We start from the raw sequence: 20,470 nt of genomic DNA on the forward strand, positions 1-20,470 counted from the left end.
AATGAGGCTAATCACTGGAGCTACTCATTAGGCTACTCAATGAGGCTAATCACTGGAGTTACTCATTAGGCTTCTCAATGAGGCTAATCACTGGAGTTACTCATTAGGCTTCTCAATGAGGCTAATCACTGGAGTTACTCATTAGGCAACTCAATGAGGCTAATCACTGGAGTTACTCATTAGGCTTCTCAATTAGGCTAATCACTGGAGTTACTCATTAGGCAACTCAATGAGGCTAATCACTGGAGTTACTCATTAGGCTTCTCAATGAGGCTAATCACTGGAGTTACTCATTAGGCTTCTCAATGAGGCTAATCACTGGAGTTACTCATTAGGCTTCTCAATGAGGCTAATCACTGGAGCTACTCATTAGGCTTCTCAATGAGGCTAATCACTGGAGCTACTCATTAGGCTACTCAATGAGGCAAAACACTGGAGCTACTCATTAGGCTTCTCAATGCTTGGACCCCCAGTCCCCTACCCTTATTCAAGCTTCTAAATCAAATCAAATTTTATTTGTCACATACACGTGTTTAGCAGATGTTATAGCGGGTGTAGCGAAATGCTTGTGCTTCTAGCTCCGACAGTGCAGTAATATCTAACAAGTAATATCTAACAATTTCACAACATATACCCAATACACACAAATCTAGTAAGGAATGGAATTTAAGAATATATACATATATGGACAAGCAATGACAGAGCGGCATGGACTAAGATACAGTAGAATATTATAGAATAGAATGCAGTATATACATTTGAGATGAGTAGTGCAATATATGTAAACATTATTAAAGTGACTAGTGTTCCATTTCTTAAAGTGGCCAGTGATTTCAATAGGCAGCAGCAGCCTCTAATGTGCAGCCTCTGTCAGTTAACATTGTTAACATCTCTGTTGGGACAGAGAACAGACTGATAGGAGATGACATCCACTAACTGGCTGCTGTTAAGCCAAAACACAGCCCATCCAAAGTCAATGGAGGACAAAGTCCAATGTGCTCTGAAATGTTGTTTAGAAAATATCAACCCGTCATAACGTTCTTGTCCTACTCATCTGAAATGACAAGATTAGAATTGCTCGCACACGCACACACACACCTCTTTCTTACACACATCAAACACAACTTAACTCTCAGAACATGCGAGAATCTAACAATAGAACACATCCTGGCAGGTTACTGGGATACATGGAACCTTGGTATGTTCCTTCAGTAGAACTGGAATACATGGAACCTTGGTATGTTCCTTCAGTAGAACTGAGATACATGGAACCTTGGTATGTTCCTTCAGTAGAACTGAGATACATGGAACCTTGGTATGTTCCTTCAGTAGAACTGGGATACATCAGACCTTGGTATGTTCCTTCAGTAGAACTGGGATACATGGAACCTTGGTATGTTCCTTCAGTAGAACTGGGATACATGGAACCTTGGTATGTTCCTTCAGTAGAACTGGAATACATGGAACCTTGGTATGTTCCTTCAGTAGAACTGAGATACATGGAACCTTGGTATGTTCCTTCAGTAGAACTGAGATACATGGAACCTTGGTATGTTCCTTCAGTAGAACTGGGATACATCAGACCTTGGTATGTTCCTTCAGTAGAACTGGGATACATGGAACCTTGGTATGTTCCTTCAGTAGAACTGGGATACATGGAACCTTGGTATGTTCCTTCAGTAGAACTGGAATACATGGAACCTTGGTATGTTCCTTCAGTAGAACTGAGATACATGGAACCTTGGTATGTTCCTTCAGTAGAACTGAGATACATGGAACCTTGGTATGTTCCTTCAGTAGAACTGGGATACATCAGACCTTGGTATGTTCCTTCAGTAGAACTGGGATACATGGAACCTTGGTATGTTCCTTCAGTAGAACTGGAATACACGGAACCTTGGTATGTTCCTTCAGTAGAACTGAGATACATGGAACCTTGGTATGTTCCTTCAGTAGAACTGAGATACATGGAACCTTGGTATGTTCCTTCAGTAGAACTGGGATACATGGAACCTTGGTATGTTCCTTCAGTAGAACTGAGATACATGGAACCTTGGTATGTTCCTTCAGTAGAACTGGGATACATGGAACCTTGGTATGTTCCTTCAGTAGAACTGGGATACACGGAACCTTGGTATGTTCCTTCAGTAGAACTGGGATACATGGAACCTTGGTATGTTCCTTCAGTAGAACTGGGATACATGGAACCTTGGTATGTTCCTTCAGAAGAACTCCCAGAAGAGAGGAAAAGCCTAGGAGGGGGAGCACCCAGACAACGAGTATGGTCAATAATTCAGTGTTCTTGCTGCAATCCATTACACTGCATGTATAATACATCATATAGCCAGTGCCATGCAAACCTGAACAGCAAGCCCGAACAACAAGTCTGAACAACAAGCCTGCACAACAAGCCTGACCCCACCACTGAATTGAGCTGCAACACATTACACATCACAGACATTTGACACACACTTCAAACGCAGTACACACACACTTAACATCATCAACAACTCAGAAGACGGGTGGTTTAGTCGATAGCCTGCACTCTGAGGGTGATCAAACATTATGTCCCCCTGGTGCCAGTCACTAGAAACACTGGTTAAAACCTCTGTGTTCCACTTCCTGAGTAAGTTACTCCGTACTAAGCCGTGAACAATGCGCAGCTACAAGAAAAAGGTCTATTATATACAGCATCCCATATTCAATGCAAATATTGCTACAGAATTCTGTTAATCTTGCTATTCTTTACATAAGAACAAAGACGAACCCGCACTCTGCTCCCCAGAGTGATTTACTGTCTCCATGGAGACAAACATCATGTCAACCGTTAACTTCACGCCAAGAAAATAGATTCCGTTTGGGGAGCAGCAATACTAAGAACAGGATTATTGTTGTTCTCATGCCTTCATTGATTCTCCCAGTAGCAGTACACATCTTGGATGTGTGTTATCTTGCCAAGTACTCTTCATTTTCATAGGCATTACCAATTACATTCAGAGGGACATACATATTGCTTGCAAAGAAGCTATATCCTGCATTCTTACTAAAGGCTTTATGCACTGCATTGTTAAAGGCTTTATGTCCTGCATTCTTACTAAAGGCTTTATGCACTTCATTCTCAATAAAGGCTTTATGCACTGCATTCTTAAAGGCTTTACGCCCTGCATTCTTACTAAAGGCTTTACGCCCTGCATTCTTACTAAAGGCTTTATGCACTGCATTCTTACTAAAGGCTTTATGCACTGCATTCTTACTAAAGGCTTTATGTCCTGCATTCTTACTAAAGGCTTTATGCACTGCATTCTTACTAAAGGCTTTATGCACTGCATTCTTACTAAAGGCTTTACGCACTGCATTCTTACTAAAGGCTTTATGCACTGCATTCTTACTAAAGGCTTTATGCACTGCATTCTTACTAAAGGCTTTATGCACTGCATTCTTACTAAAGGCTTTATGCACTGCATTCTTACTAAAGGCTTTATGTCCTGCATTCTTACTAAAGGCTTTATGCACTGCATTCTTACTAAAGGCTTTATGCACTGCATTCTTACTAAAGGCTTTATGTCCTGCATTCTTACTAAAGGCTTTATGCACTGCATTCTTACTAAAGGCTTTACGCCCTGCATTCTTACTAAAGGCTTTATGCACTGCATTCTTACTAAAGGCTTTATGCACTGCATTCTTACTAAAGGCTTTATGCACTGCATTCTTACTAAAGGATTTTAGTCCTGCATTCTTACTAAAGGCTTTATGCACTGCATTCTTACTAAAGGCTTTATGCACTGCATTCTTACTAAAGGCTTTATGCACTGCATTCTTACTAAAGGCTTTATGTCCTGCATTCATACTAAAGGCTTTATGCACTGCATTCTTACTAAAGGCTTTACGCCCTGCATTCTTACTAAAGGCTTTATGCACTGCATTCTTACTAAAGGCTTTATGCACTGCATTCTTACTAAAGGCTTTATGCACTGCATTCTAACTAAAGGTTTTATGCACTGCATTCTTACTAAAGGCTTTACGCACTGCATTCTTACTAAAGGCTTTATGCACTGCATTCTTAAAGGCTTTATGTCCTGCATTCTTACTAAAGGCTTTATGCACTGCATTCTTACTAAAGGATTTATGCACTGCATTCTTACTAAAGGATTTATGCACTGCATTCTTACTAAAGGCTTTATGCACTGCATTTTTAAAGGCTTTATGCACTGCATTCTTACTAAAGGCTTTATGCACTGCATTCTTACTAAAGGCTTTATGCACTGCATTCTTACTAAAGGCTTCATGCACTGCATTCTTACTAAAGGCTTTATGCACTGCATTCTTACTAAAGGTTTTATGCATTGCATTCTTACTAAAGGCTTTATGCACTGCATTCTTAAAGGCTTTATGTCCTGCATTCTTACTAAAGGCTTTATGCACTGCATTCTTACTAAAGGATTTATGCACTGCATTCTTACTAAAGGATTTATGCACTGCATTCTTACTAAAGGCTTTATGCACTGCATTTTTAAAGGCTTTATGCACTGCATTCTTACTAAAGGCTTTATGCACTGCATTCTTACTAAAGGCTTTATGCACTGCATTCTTACTAAAGGCTTCATGCACTGCATTCTTACTAAAGGCTTTATGCACTGCATTCTTACTAAAGGTTTTATGCATTGCATTCTTACTAAAGGCTTTACGCCCTGCATTCTTAAAGGCTTTATGTCCTGCATTCTTACTAAAGGCTTTATGCACTGCATTTTAATGTACTGTATGATTGTTTTGTCAGCAAAACATTTGTGGAAGGGCTGCTGGATGGAAAGATGGAGGAATGGATGAACGGATGGATGTATGGAGGAACGGATGGATGAATGGATGAATGAAGGGATGGAGGAATGGATGGACGAAGGGATGGAGGAATGGATGGACGAAGGGATGGAGGAATAGATGGACGAAGGGATGGAAGGACGAAGGGAGGGATGGAAAGTTGGACGGATGAATGGATGAATAAAAGGATCAGAGAAGTCGACTCACATCCATGCTGGTCAGGTTACAGCGGTGAGTCCCAGCAAACCAGCCACTGCTGGAGCACTGGTCAATGTCCACATCCTGTAGGTTGACGTCCACTCGAACCACACCCCTGTAATAGGAGAGACAGAGAGACAGAGAGGGTTGGTGGGGGGTGTGGAGAGAGGTTAGAGAGAGCAGTTAGCTTCAACTCAGACGTCTCTTTTAGTGTAAGATAGAAGGGTAGAGGTTGCAATCCATTGTGACCTCATCATAACAGGGTCTCGACTTTGGTCGAATGCCTACAGATGAACTATTCTTGAGGGAAATAAACTATTCCAGGCAAAAACTGGTATGAGCATCAAATGCCACTCAATGAGAGTATTTCTTCCAATTTCATGTCAATTGCAACAAAAAAACAATGTCCTGTGTATAACGTTAATATGTTCATGTTATGTTGAATGATCATTTTATTTTTTATATGCCCTGATGAGAGAAGCAGCCGAGCCTAAATATCCCAATTGAATCATGTCGAATCTAGCTCTGAACATCATGTTTACTGTAACCAAAACATGAATAGCTTATCGCTGACAGTAAATCAATAGACCAATGCCTGCTTGATTCTGTTTACCTCTGGGGGACTATACTGCAGTGTACACATGCTGCATTTCTACTGGCACATGGTTCATTAGTCTACTGCATTGGTTCATTAGGCTACTGCATTGGTTCATTAGGCTACTGCATTGGTTCATTAGGCTACTGCATTGGTTCATTAGGCTACTGCATTGGTTCATTAGGCTACTGCATTGGTTCATTAGGCTACTGCATTGGTTCATGAGGCTACTGCATTGGTTCATGAGGCTACTGCATTGGTTCATTGGGCTACTGCATTGGTTCATTAGGCTACTGCATTGATTCATTAGGCTACTGCATTGGTTCATTAGGCTAATGCATTGGTTCATTAAGCTACTGCATTGGTTCATTAGGCTACTGCATTGATTCATTAGGCTACTGCATTGGTTCATTAGGCTACTGCATTGATTCATTAGGCTACTGCATTGATTCATTAGGCTACTGCATTGATTCATTAGGCTACTGCATTGATTCATTAGGCTACTGCATTGATTCATTAGGCTACTGCATTGATTCATTAGGCTACTGCATTGATTCATTAGGCTACTGCATTGATTCATTAGGCTAATGCATTGATTCATTAGGCCAGTGGTTCCCAAAAAAAGGAACTCAGTCCGGCTTTCAACTTACTGTTGAAAGTTGTAATAGTAGAATGCACAAGGTGCAATTTCTAAATTGGGTAGAGCATCATCAGTTTTCCTCATCATGTCAGTCATTGCAGACCTTAGAGAGATATTTATAACTTGTCAGAAATGTCCAGATCAACTAGCCCATGTCAGCTAATGTTTTTTTATTTCATTTTTTTTGCCCATAGATATTGTTGTAATTTTTGTCACTTAAATATCACAAGTATACACATTAGACATGGCAAAATGTATAGAATTGCAAGAAAATGAGCTTTAAAACTGCAAAAAAAAATGTGCACCCCATGACAAAATGTGTAGAATTGCAGGAAAACGTTTGTGAACCCCTGCATTAGGCTACTGCAATGGCTCATTAGGCTACTGCAATGGCTCATTAGGCTACTGCAATGGCTCATTGGGCTACTGCGATGGCTTGCATCCAAAGAACCTTCACATATCCACAGTTCGCATTCAGACAGCTGGATAGTTGGGACAGGCGGATCCTAGATCACGCATACGGACCCAGGAATGCAACGATAGTAAAACTGAATGCTAGATGAGCCAACAAAGCTGAAATCACTAGTCTACTGTTGTATCAGTATGTAGGCCTAGGTCCCTGGCTGACATCAGGTGTTCTCTATCCACAGGCCCCAGGTCAGTCTTTATTCAGTCTGTTTCTTTCTATTGCCTTTTCTCCACCTTTCTTTCTGCACCTTTTTTTCAGTTTGCCATTAATCCTCCTGATCTCTGTGTCTGGACACCTTTCAGTCTTTCTTACGCGATCAAACACTATCTCCCACTTTCACACCGTCCCACATATCTCTCTCTCTCTCTCACACACATATATATATATATATATCAGGCCCAGGGCAGGTTCTCGAGAGGACCCTAACACCCATTAGCTCCATGTGTCTGATGGGAACTGAAACAAACACCAATGAAGAGAAAAGGCTGAGGCTCATGCCATCTTTCCCCAGGCGCAAGAATACAACAGAAAGTGTTGATAAGCTAAATCCTCTATCGAGAACAGAGGGGAGAGGAAGAATGTGTAACTGTGAAAGACAAAGTGTTGATAAGCTAAATCCTCTATAGAGAACAGAGGGGAGAGGAAGAATGTGTAACTGTGAAAGACAAAGTGTTGATAAGCTAAATCCTCTATCGAGAACAGAGCGGAGAGGAAGAATGTGTAACTGTGAAAGACAAAGTGTTGATAAGCTAAATCCTCTATAGAGAACAGAGGGGAGAGGAAGAATGTGTAACTGTGACAGACAAAGTGTTGATAAGCTAAATCCTCTATAGAGAACAGAGGGGAGAGGAAGAATGTGTAACTGTGAAAGACAAAGTGTTGATAAGCTAAATCCTCTATAGAGAACAGAGGGGAGAGGAAGAATCTGTAACTGTGAAAGACAAAGTGTTGATAAGATAAATAAGCTCTCTCTATGTGCACGTGTGTGTGTGTGTGTGTGTGTGTGTGTGTGTGTGTGTGTGTGTGTGTGTGGGAGGGAGGGAAGGTAAGACAAAATGTGTGTGAGAATGTGAGGATCCAGAAACATGGGGTAACCACCAAGCAGGAGAAAGGCTTTTATTTTGAAGTCACTCAGCTCAAAACAAAAAAATACGGCCATAACATATAGCCTAACCATTGTAATTGGGGCGGCAGGTAGCTTAGTGGTTAAGAGCGTTGTGCCAGTAACCGAAAGGTCGCTGGTTCTATTCCCCGAGCCGACTAGGTGAAAAATCTGTTGATGTGCTCTTGAGCAAGGCACTTAACCCTAATTGCTCCTGTAAGTCGCTCTGGATAAGAGCGTCTGCTAAATGACTAAAATGTAAATATAACCAGTCTAATCCATTACCAAACAGCCATTATACTAGATGATCTCTCTACCAATATGTTATAGGCTTAACAGACAGTTCATGATAATGGCCTCAAACCAAATATCCCACAAAATGGCTGTTTTTCTATTAACCTGTATCCAGCTGGAAGGAAAGCAAGGAGATGCCTGAGGACACTTGGACCATTACGTCAAGCTCAAAGCCAATGCTCTCATTCTGCAAATCCTCCACAAAAGCCCACTGGAATCACTTACATTTTGATTAGGTTTACAAAAACAAAAAAAAAGGTCTGTCTTTGTTTATTTTAACCTTGGGGTGAATATATTGCTTGGGATGTACATCGAGAGATTTGGCCAACAAACTCTCAGAAAAAAGGAAGAGAGAGAGACTGTGCAGAGGGATTCTCTTAGACTGTAGTTGTGACCCTGAATCCACAGGCCTATTCTAAAAGCCATGCTGCTGCTAATCACTAGATGACTATGCCACATCCATTTGTGGGAATGTCAGATGAGTTTTAATGCGCCCTCAGGACATTCTGAAATTCTGAACAGGAACCAGCTCTTTAAAAAAAAAAAGGTAGAAGCAGTTAATTTTGCAGCCAATTAAAGGTAATCTCACTGATGGCTTAATACCAATGTCCTCATACAATGGCTGTCAGAGAGCAAAGTGAACTTTACAAAATAAAGTATATCGGACTTGAAATCCGAATGTTTCAAAAGCAGCTCCAAGGTCGATAATGCCTATCTCCGTGCATGACCTGGATTTGATTATTTGTGATTGAACCTTTAATTTTATCAGGGTGTCATACAGAGACCAAGGTCTGTTTTACAGATGAGCCCTGAATTACAGCAATTACAGAAATACACACATCAAATACCAAATGCAAGTAGAAAAAAAAGGGTTGATAGCTGTGATTATTTGCTAAGCCGGAACCGTACAGTAGCTGTCTGCAACAGCAGGGGTCTTTGTATTTTCAGGCTGCTGCTGCCCAATGCCAAATGACCTACAGATGGGCCTTTGTTGATCCCCTTCCATCGCAGATCTAAACTTGACTGGGTAGGTGTGATCAAGCACCATGGAAGATCTTACCCCATTGTAGAGACCTAGCAAAACCTTTCAGATCGGTTAAGAGGTTTCAACAAGGGCACAGAGCAGGTGTGGGCAACCCTGGACATGGAATACCTGGGAAATGTAGCCAATCACTGAGTTGGTGAGGTGAATTAGTGGTCAGTTGTGGTGCTTGGTTAGAACTAAACGTTGCTGTGCCTGCAGCACTCCATAACAGAGCCCCCCCTGGTTTAATGATATGGGCTTGGGAATTGTTTTTCGATCAGCTCAGGCAACCGCTTCGAGATCATCTTACAGTGTGTAGTCCTGCCTAAACAAATAAAGCTTGGTGACAAAACTAACATGCTGGAATTATTGTGTAGACACAGCACTCAAATTTAAGTGGGAGTAAAGTGCACTTGAAATTCAAAGTGGTCTTTTATAATTCATTCATGACAAAATAGATTTTTTGTATACACACTTGAACTGGAGCCTTGAAATATGACATCTTTTTTTGTATTTTCTAATACACCCACCTACTTACACAAACACCAGCTGCACAAAAACACAGCAAAGACAGCTTTTTTTAACCATGCAGTCAAGGGGTCTTATTTTATTTTATTTTTTACAGCAAACACATTCCTCAAAAAGGAAGTGTAGAGGCCTACAGTGTGAATACAATACACATGAGCTGTTTTTGATGGACATCATTGTTGGTTAATCATAGACAGTCTTTTTTTAAAATAAAAGGTTAAATCAAATACAACCATCGACTGTTTCCTCCATTGTTGAGAATTGGTAGGCTCCATGCGCATTTGCACTGAGTTGCCATCTTAGAACATCTACAATGTCAATGAGCAAATAGCCGGTGGTTGTACCTATTTGATTAACGTTTATTGAAAAAGTATGGATTTCAGCAAAAAAAAAAGAAAGGCACGCAACTACAGAGGACTAACATAGGTAGCCTACAAGGTAAGCATTTCATAATAAAGTATTGACCTTGGGCGAATCGATGTAGTCGGAGCTAAATTCCACAAAGTCTGGTCTCTGCTCATCAGAAACTTCATTCAGAATGGAGTTGAGTTTAGCCAGCTAAGTCTGTGCAAACTATCCATATGCATCCGAATAGAGGATGGGTCGAAAGTCACTTATGTAGATTAAAATACAGTACGGTACACTATACAACTTTGCTCTGGGGAAGCAGCTTTATCCTACTGTTTGTGTCGAGAGGTTTTATTTGGGGCCTTTTCCATGCACCTGGCCTGCTTCAAAGCGCGGGAAGTGCACTGCCAGGACGGCAACGCTGTCCCTTCTGGATCTGAACAACTGAGATTAGGCCTACAATAAAATGTTTGATTCGATAAACGTGGCAAATGTAAAACCAATAGTGTTCCTTTCAAACAAACAGTCATGAGTCACAGCCAGGTCCCCATAGTCTAGGCTACTCACCTGAACTCGGGCGCGGAATTTATCTTCAACCCATAGAACCCTGCAGACAAGGTGAGTAGCCAGTGTGGTACGAAATTCCCATGCTCGCATTCCAGGTAAGGCGCAGACCACTTGATTTGACTTTTGTCGAGAATGTAGCCATTTTGAGTGGCTACAGGGTCTCGGCTCGACGCCCTTCTCTGCATGTGCGTTTTCTTTCGGTCCCTGAACTCGTTAAACCACTCAGAATCCGGGCTCCTGCTCTTGAGATGGTGGTGAGCGGAGTTGGAAAGGTCCTGGAGGACCACTTCCCCTTCAGTTCTTGTCGCTTGAAGGAAAACGTGAGGATCCGGCGTCGGAGCATCAGTATGGAATGCAACCACTGCCCTGTGAATTTTGGGGTCCCCCTCGAGAATACTCCGAACCAGAGCGTGGTACCAGTGAATATCCCTCCGAAGGCTGTGCTCTCGCGACCTGTTAGCTTGTAAAATCATGTTCAGAAAGTTGGTCGCGTGCGCCATAGTGTCCAGCACGCTATGGAGAAAATAGTGTGAGGCCACATTGGTTCCACCGCGGAGGCTACTCAACTCATACCTCCGAGAACAGTTGACTTGTTCAAGAGCCGATGAGTCTCCCGTGTGCAGGAAAGCTGTCACCACCCTAGGCAGGTCCTCTTCGATTTTGTGCGCCACCACGGTGCGCTCCGTTGCGGGTCCTGGGTAATAAGTATTTTGAGTGCTGTAAATAATGGGGTTCTTCGATCGTATTTCAGCTTCTTTGTCGTTATCCGACCATTCCACATACCCATAATTAGATCCGAAAACGAATCCCATTTGCAAAAGCAGGTGAATAAGGAAAAAAGCCATACCGTGACTGCTTTTACCGACAAAGTGAAGAATCCGTTTGCTCTCCATTGAGCATAACCGAAACCAACCACTTGCGCGCAATGACTAAATTGATAGGCAAATGGACACCTACTAGGAGATTAATTAGTATCATCCCTATTCAATACCGTAAAGTGCCATTAAACGATACTATCAAAAGCTGTAGGCTACTTGCTCATATGCTCGTCGGTGATCGTGAGACGCTGGACTTTACTTGTTTCCTCAACCGCCGTTCACGCTCTTCAACCGAGCGTCAGGCAGATGTTTTTACAGTCAACCAATCCTCTTACTGCCAAGACAGGTTTAGTTATTGCAGCGGTGAGCTCCCGTGGTCGCTTTACATGGGCGAGTTAACACTCAAGCCGCCAATTTCAATTCTCCTAGAGCAGGCTGTAGAATTAGAGTGAAAACAGAGGGGAGGCTGGAGCAAATTGCTTTAAAAATCCTATCCCTCCCAATATGGTTTAGGGAACCACAAGTGTCTTAGGCTGCGTTTAGACAGGCAGCCCAATTCTGATATTTCTTACCACCTAATTGTCTTTTGACCAATCAGATCAGCTCTGAAAAAGATCTGCTGTGAAAAGATCTGATGTGATTGGTCAAAAGACCAATTAGTGGAAAAATATCAGAATTGGGCTGCCTGTGTGAACGCAGCCGTAGACACGCGTGTGGCTGCTATTGCTGCCAATCGTCTTTGAGAGGTGGGATAATATGGGTGGAACGAGCTGCGGGGTGCTGAAAGTAGCGCGTGAGGAGGGGAAAGAACGGTGACGGATTTATGCATGACAGCTAAAGTGAAACGTGAAGGGATTTAATTGGGCTTTTGTAGGTGATGGAATAGTGCTTATTCTTTTTGTATTTGCCATAATAACTATCCAGTAGCCTAATCTCCCACAGTTTTAACATAGCCTATCTTTATTTAATCATGAGTAAAATGGATTTCAAATGAGCGTTCCCCTATAGCTCAGTTGGTAGAGCATGGTGCTTGCGACGCCAGGGTTGTGGGTTCTATTCCCATGGGAGACTAGTATGAAAATCTGTAAATTGCTCTGGATAGCAGCGTCTGCTAAATGTGGTAGTGTCATGCTTGCTCTATAGCCTACATGCACAAGGTGTGCGTGCTCGCATTTTGGGTGCATGTGTTTCTATGTGTGCGCCTGCATATCTGTGTTTCTAAATACAGCTGTGCCCCGTTGTGTTGTGGGCTTTATCTAGAGCCAGTTCCAGGAGTGTTGCCTGCCGCCTGGGGTGACGGGCCGTTACCATGGTGACAGAGGTGACGACCGCAAAGGTCCCCATGCAAGCGGCATTCAAGTCATTGGAGCAGAACACGCCTCACAGGTTAAGTGCATCTGGGACTGGTCCCAGGTCAGCTCCACCGAGACAGATAGATATATAGAATGGACAACATAGTGTAATGCGTTAGACCCATAACAACATATTTACCACTAAAGATGCATTGGTGCTGCAGCTGCACTGAGAACTGATAAAGGTAATTGGTTGTGATTAGCACAGAGCAAAGAAAAATCTTCAAAGGACTGAACATTATTTCAGATAACTGTTAAAAAAAATAAAAGAAGCCATCCAATTTGGTAGGATGTTTGTTTCTATTCATTCCACTTCTATGCTGCTGACTGCAGTACAGACTAGAAGTCGGCATCCTCTTTTCTCCCTCAGTCTTTCCTCACCACCTCTAGTCCTGCACCTTTATCCAAATCCTCTTATAATCACAGATTACTGTAACCATACTGTACCCTAGTGATATCAGATCTACCCATTTCATTTCTATACTGACAGTATTTCCCGGGTGCATACAGGCCCTGGGACAGCAGATTCCTCGTGCCCCCTCCATTTAATCTTCCTCTCTTGTAAGCACTACAACCTCTTATGGCCTGATGAATATTTCATGGCCGTCGGGTAACATCATCTACATGCCTGCCAACTTGGTTCCTTCCTGATAGCAGCAGTAGCAGCACTACTAATAAAGCCAATGGGGGTGAATACTTTCGCAAGCCACTGTACTAGTAAAGCATTCACCTTCACTCTCTGTCTGCGTCTTTGGTCAAAAGAAGTGCACTATATAGGGAATATGGTGCCATTTGGGATGCAACCTCTATGTTCCCAAGGGATTCTTTAAAAGTCCTTCCCCCCCCAAACAACTTCACAACAGATCTCATCTGACTGACACCGCTGATTTTTAGAAGAGGTAATTGCAGCAGCTACGTCTTCAGTATTTGGGGCGAGCTGCACATGCATTCAAACAAGGCCATGTTACATCAGCGTATTTAGCAGTGTGAGGAAATCCTATGCTCAATGGAGTGGGTGCTCCTGATTATAAATTGAGCAACTCTGAAGATGGGATCTTTACAAAATGCATAAATCATAATACATCCTTTTGCAATGCTGATGTCAAAGAATAATACAGACAAACCTCAGCCCTAAACCACTAGACTAAACAGAAACCACCAGACTAAAGAGAAACCACCAGACTAAAGAGAAACCACTAGACTAAAGAGAAACCACCAGACTAAAGAGAAACCACCAGACTAAAGAGAAACCACCAGACTAAAGAGAAACCACCAGACTAAAGAGAAACCACCAGACTAAAGAGAAACCACCAGACTAAAGAGAAACCACCAGACTAAAGAGAAACCACCAGACTAAAGAGAAACCACCAGACTAAAGAGAAACCACCAGACTAAAGAGAAACCACCAGACTAAAGAGAAACCACTAGACTAAAGAGAAACCACCAGACTAAAGAGAAACCACCAGACTAAAGAGAAACCACCAGACTAAAGAGACACCACCAGACTAAAGAGACACCACCAGACTAAAGAGAAACCACCAGACTAAAGAGAAACCACCAGACTAAAGAGAAACCACCAGACTAAAGAGACACCACCAGACTAAAGAGAAACCACCAGACTAAAGAGAAACCACCAGACTAAAGAGAAACCACCAGACTAAAGAGACACCACCAGACTAAAGAGAAACCACCAGACTAAAGAGAAACCACCAGACTAAAGAGAAACCACCAGACTAAAGAGAAACCACTAGACTAAAGAGAAACCACCAGACTAAAGAGAAACCACCAGACTAAAGAGAAACCACCAGACTAAAGAGAAACCACCAGACTAAAGAGAAACCGCCAGACTAAAGAGAAACCACCAGACTAAAGAGAAACCACCAGACTAAAGAGAAACCACCAGACTAAAGAGAAACCACCAGACTAAAGAGAAACCACCAGAGAAAATAAAGAAAATTAGAATAAAAAACAGGTTCAGCCCCTGGTTCGACCGTGATCTGGCAGAGTTACTCCACCTCAATAATTATATTTGGCGAAAGGCTCGGCACACACTTACTCAGGCTGACTGGCTCTCATTCAGGCAAATTAAAAAGAAGTGCACTCAGGCTATCCGGAAGGCCAAAGTTAGTTACTTTAAGGAGCAGTTCTCTCTCTGTGGGTCTAACCCCAAAAAGTTCTGGAAAACGGTGAAAGACCTGGAGAATAAACCCTCCTCCTCACAGCTGCCCTTTAATGTTGATGATGTGGTTGTTACTGACAAGGAGCACATGGCTGAGCTCTTTAATCACCACTTCATTAAGTCAGGATTCCTATTTGACTCAGCCATGCCTCATTGCCCGTCTAACATTTCCTCATCTCCCAGTCCTTCTTATGCGACTAGCCCAGATGCTCCTCCCTCTTTTTCCCCCGCTACAAAGTTTCTCCCTTAAACTTGACCCCCAAAAAACCATCTGGGTCAGATGGTTTAGATCCTTCCTTCTTTAAGGTTGCAGCCCATATCATCGCCAAGCCTATCTCTGACCTTTTTAACCCGTCTCTCCTCTCTGCGGAGGTTCCCATTGCTTGGAAGGCAGCCACGGTGCGTCCTTTATTTAAAGGGGGAGATCAAGCTGATCCTAACTGTTATAGGCCAATTTCTATTTTGCCGTGTTTATCAAAAGTGTTGGAAAAACTTGTCAATAATCAACTGACTGGCTTTCTTGATGTCTATAGTATTCTCTTTGGTATGCAATCTGGTTTCCGCTCAGGTTATGGATGTGTCACAGCAACCTTAAAGGTCCTAAATGATGTCACCACTGCCCTTGATTCTAAGCAATGTTGTGCTGCTATTTTTAATGGCTTGGCCAAAGCTTTTGATATGGTAGACCATTCCATTCTTGTGGGCCGGCTAAGGAGTATTGGTGTCTCTGAGGGGTCTTTGGCCTGGTTTGCTAACTACCTCTCTCAAAGAGTGCAGTGTATAAAGTCAGAACATCTGCTGTCTCAGCCACTGCCTGTCACCAAGGGAGTACCCCAAGGCTCGATCCTAGGCCCCATGCTCTTCTCAATTTACATCAACTACATAGCTCAGGCAGTAGGAAGCTCTCTCATCCATTTATATACAGATGATACAGTCTTATACTCAGCTTGCCCCTCTCTGGATTTTGTGTTAAACGCTCTACAACAAAGCTTTCTTAGTGTCCAACATGTTTTCTCTGCCCTTAACCTTGTACTGAACACCTCCAAAACAAAGGTAATGTGGTTCGGTAAGAAGAATGCCCCTCTCCCCACCGGAGTGATTACTACCTCTGAGGGTTTAGAGCTTGAGGTAGTCACCACATACAAGTACTTGGGAGTATGGCTAGACGGTACACTGTCCTTCTCTCAGCACATATCAAAACTGCAGGCTATGGTTAAATCTAGACTTGGTTTCCTATATCGTAATCGCTCCTCTTTCACCCCAGCTGCCAAACTAACCCTGAATCAGATGACCATCCTACCCATGCTAGATTACAGAGACCTAATTTATAGATCGGCAGGTAAGGGTGCTCTCGAGCGGCTAGATGTTCTTTACCATTCAGCCATCAGATTTGCCACCAATGCTCCTTATAGGACACATCACTGCACTCTATACTCCTCTGTAAACTGGCCATCTCTCTATACCCGACACAAGACCCACTGGTTGATGCTTATTTATAAATCCTCTTAGGCCTCACTCCCCCCTATCTGAGATACCTACTGCAGCCCTCATCCTCCACATACAACACCCGTTCTGCTAGTCACATTCTGTTAAAGGTCCCCAAAGCACACACATCCCTGGGTTCCTCCTCTTTTCAGTTCGCTGGTGACTGGAATGAGCTGCAAAAAACACTCAAACTGGACAGATTTATCTCCATCTCTTCATTCAAAGAATCAATCATGGACACTCTTACTGACAGTTGTGGCTGCTTCGCGTGATGTATTGTTGTCTCTACCTTCTTGCCTTTGTGCTGTTGTCTGTGCCCAATAATGTTTGTACCATGTTTTGTGCTGCTACCTTGTTGTGCTGCTGCCATGTTGTGTTGCTACCATGTTGTTTTCATGTTGTGTTGCTACAATGCTGTGTTGTCATGTGTTGCTGCCATGCTATGTTGTTGTCTTAGGGCTCTCTTTATGTAGTGTTGTGGTGTCTCTCTTGTCGTGATGTGTGTTTTGTCCTATATTTTTATTTTTAATCCCAGCCCCCGTCCCCGCAGGAGGCCTTTTGCCTTTTGGTAGGCCGTCGTTGTAAATAAGAATTAGTTCTTAACTGACTTGCCTAGTTAAATAAAGGATAAATAAAAAACAAAATAAAATCTACATGACGCACATCTACATGATCATATCTTTGAAATGTCACGCCCCATCTGGTTTAGAGCTTCTGTATATTGTAATTACAATCAACTGACACATTGCAACACTTTTTTCAAATGTATCAACACAGTCGTGTTACACCCATTAAGATGCAGAGGAACAAAGAAGATCTGAAACTTAATCAGCTATAGTCTGCTAGTCAGCCCTATGAAGTACTGTAATATGCTAGTATCAGCCATAGTGTGCTAGTCAGCCCTATGAAGTACTGTAATATGCTAGTATCAGCCATAGTGTGCTAGTCAGCCCTATGAAGTACTGTAATATGCTAGTATCAGCCATAGTCTGCTAGTCAGCCCTATGAAGTACTGTAATATGCTAGTATCAGCCATAGTATGCTAGTCAGCCCTATGAAGGACTGTAATATGCTAGTATCAGCCATAGTATGCTAGTCTGCCCTATGAAGTACTGTAATATGCTAGTATCAGCGGTAGTATGCTAGTCAGCCCTATGAAGTACTGTAATATGCTAGTATCAGCGGTAGTATGCTAGTCAGCCCTATGAAGGACTGTAATATGCTAGTATCAGCCATAGTATGCTAGTCAGCCCTATGAAGTACTGTAATATGCTAGTATCAGCCATAGTATGCTAGTCAGCCCTATGAAGTACTGTAATATGCTAGTATCAGCGGTAGTATGCTAGTCAGCCCTATGAAGGACTGTAATATGCTAGTATCAGCCATAGTATGCTAGTCAGCCCTATGAAGTACTGTAATATGCTAGTATCAGCCATAGTATGCTAGTCAGCCCTATCCTGTAAGTCGCTCTGGATAAGAGCGTCTGCTAAATGACTAAAATGTAAATGTAAATGTAATGAAGTACTGTAATATGCTAGTATCAGCCATAGTATGCTAGTCAGCCCTATGAAGTACTGTAATATGCTAGTATTAGCCATAGTATGCTAGTCAGCCCTATGAAGTACTGTAATATGCTAGTATCAGCCATAGTATGCTAGTCAGCCCTATGAAGTACTGTAATATGCTAGTATCAGCCATAGTATGCTAGTCAGCCCTATGAAGTACTGTAATATGCTAGTATCAGCCATAGTATGCTAGTCAGCCCTATGAAGTACTGTAATATGCTAGTATCAGCCATAGGATTGAAGATCCAAGTTCCCTGCCCAACAACAGAAGCGCAGTGGAAGCCACGTTTCTGAGGACGGAGAAACAACTCAAGAGAGAACCAGATTGGCGTGCAGCATACACAACTCAAGTTCATGAGATGGTGGAAAGGAAGGCAGCAAAGAAACTCACTAGAAAGACCATTGCCGACTGGAAAGGTCCAGTATGGTACGTCAGTCACTTGATAGCACCAAACCCACACTCTATAACTACACCTGTCCGACTGGTATGGAACAGCAGCCAGAGGTTTAGAGGAAGCAGCATGAATGACCTTCTTCTGAAAGGGCCTGATGTACTTAATCCTATTCGAGCGGTACTGCTAAGGTTCAGGAGAGGAATCCATGCTGCTCTCGGCGACATCAAAAAGATGTACAATTCTGTGTGGCTCGAAGACCTGGAGATGCACCTCCATAGATTCCTCTGGAGAGACGGTGATGATGGGGACATTGAGGAATATGCCATCACCAGGGTCAACATGGGCGATCGACCAGCAGGGTGTATCGCACAACTAGCCATGAGAGAAACAGCGAAGTTGCCCATGTTCACACATCTGAAAGAGGAACGGAGGGTCCTTGAAGAGGATTCCTACGTAGATGACATCCTGACATCCCATAATGACCTGGAAAAGCTAGACGGAACCACCAAAAAAGTCGAAGAAATCCTAAAGGCAGGTGGATTCTTCCTCAAGCCGTGGGTCCGATCAGACCAAAGTGGGAGGCAAACATCTACATCAGAACATCCAACATCGTCAGATGAAGTCTTCATCCTCCCCAACCAAGTGAGAGAAGGAGACAACAGAGCCCTTGGAGTTGGTTATTTAGTCGAATCAGACAAACTGTACACCACAGTGGACTTATTTGGACCTTATGAAGTGAAGGATGAGGTGAGAAAGAAGGTGAAACTTAAGGTGTGGGGAATTGTCTTTTGCTGCATGGTGTCAAGAGCTATGCACACAGACCTTGCCAATGAGCGGCCTATTGATGCCAGGACTCAGAGCAGAGAGGACTGTGTAGAATACATTAGCCCAAATTCACTTCTACTCGGACGAACCGGACCCAGAGGAGATCCAGGGACCTTTGACTTTGAAGGTTACTCCTACAAGAGATTAAGAACCATCCAAACAGAAGTTGACCGATTCTGGAGGAAATGGAGTCAGTTAGCCGGACCAAACCTGTTTGTCCGGACCAAGTGGCACACCGCTCACAGGAATGTGGCAATTGGAGATGTCGTCTGGCTGGCCGACCAGAACGCCTTGAGAGGTCAGTACAGGCTTGCCAGAGTTATTGACGTTAACACGGACAAGAAGGGAATTGTGAGGGATGTATATCTCCGATCCTTCCCCAGCTACCCAGTCGCAACTGTGAAGCCCACTAAAAAGATGGAAAAACATTCAATCAAGATACCAGCAACAGTTCTTCACAGGGATGTCAGACGGATAGTTGTCTTGCTTCCAGTTGAAGAGCAGCAGCAACAGGATCAAAAATAGAGTAACTGAATCCAACACATCACAGTTCTGTGTGACCTCCTTGGGTTGAAGAACCAGGAGGTCAAGTGGGAGGTGTTGTGTCAATTCCTGACTATAAGCCATACCGAGCACTCAAGCCTAAATCCACCCAGGGTGCTCAAAGCACTCCCAACCTGCAGGGGGCAAGCATGCAACCGGAGCTGTTGAAACCAACCACCAGGAAGTGCTCTGGGGACCATATTAACCTGCGCACCCACAAGCAGTGCATGTGCATGGCATCGAAATGTTTGGTAAAAGCTTACTTGGCTCTCACTCATTCCTGAGAAGAGATACCAATGACCACAGCTCCTGATCATCCAAAGACGCAACTGGTAGGACAGAATGTGTTGTGAATTCATGCTTCTATATGCCCTTTTGTTTGGTTGTAACATACAATACAATTATTAATTAAATTAAATAGTGAAGACTTCATTATGTGAACGTAGTACTTGACAGTAACGTTACTATAATCATGTGTATTGTTAAATGTTTAATTATGATATTGATATTTAATTATTAACTTGCAATGATCCTAGGTTAATCTAAATGATGAAATTATTGTTTGGTTAGGTTTGAGGATTCAGTAACATTAGTTTATGCTTATTTTTGAGAAAGTGGAATTGAGAGTTATTTGTAACTAATCCATGGTTTTTTGTTTGTGTGGTTTGAAGGTTATCAACCTATTCTGTTCCATCTTTATGACAATAAAAAATCATAAAGTGAACAGTTTT

The 20,470-nt window shown here is 42.6% G+C and overlaps 1 protein-coding gene across 1 annotated transcript in view; it reads right to left on the reverse strand.

Moving 5' to 3' along the window:
* LOC311146520 (metabotropic glycine receptor-like) overlaps positions 1–11,470 on the reverse strand; it is a gene marked incomplete at both ends in the record, with an annotated part of 105,037 nt that extends 93,567 nt beyond the window's left edge. Inside the window, 2 exons of the mRNA XM_084183037.1 lie at positions 5,020–5,125; positions 10,578–11,470. Coding sequence (XP_084039163.1) covers positions 5,020–5,125; positions 10,578–11,470 — 999 coding nt within the window. The remainder of the gene's footprint in view (positions 1–5,019; positions 5,126–10,577) is intronic.
* Positions 11,471–20,470: the final 9,000 nt, after the last annotated feature.

Source organism: Coregonus lavaretus (assembly GCF_964263955.1).
Source record: "Coregonus lavaretus genome assembly, chromosome: 19".
Lineage (NCBI taxonomy): Eukaryota > Metazoa > Chordata > Actinopteri > Salmoniformes > Salmonidae > Coregonus > Coregonus lavaretus.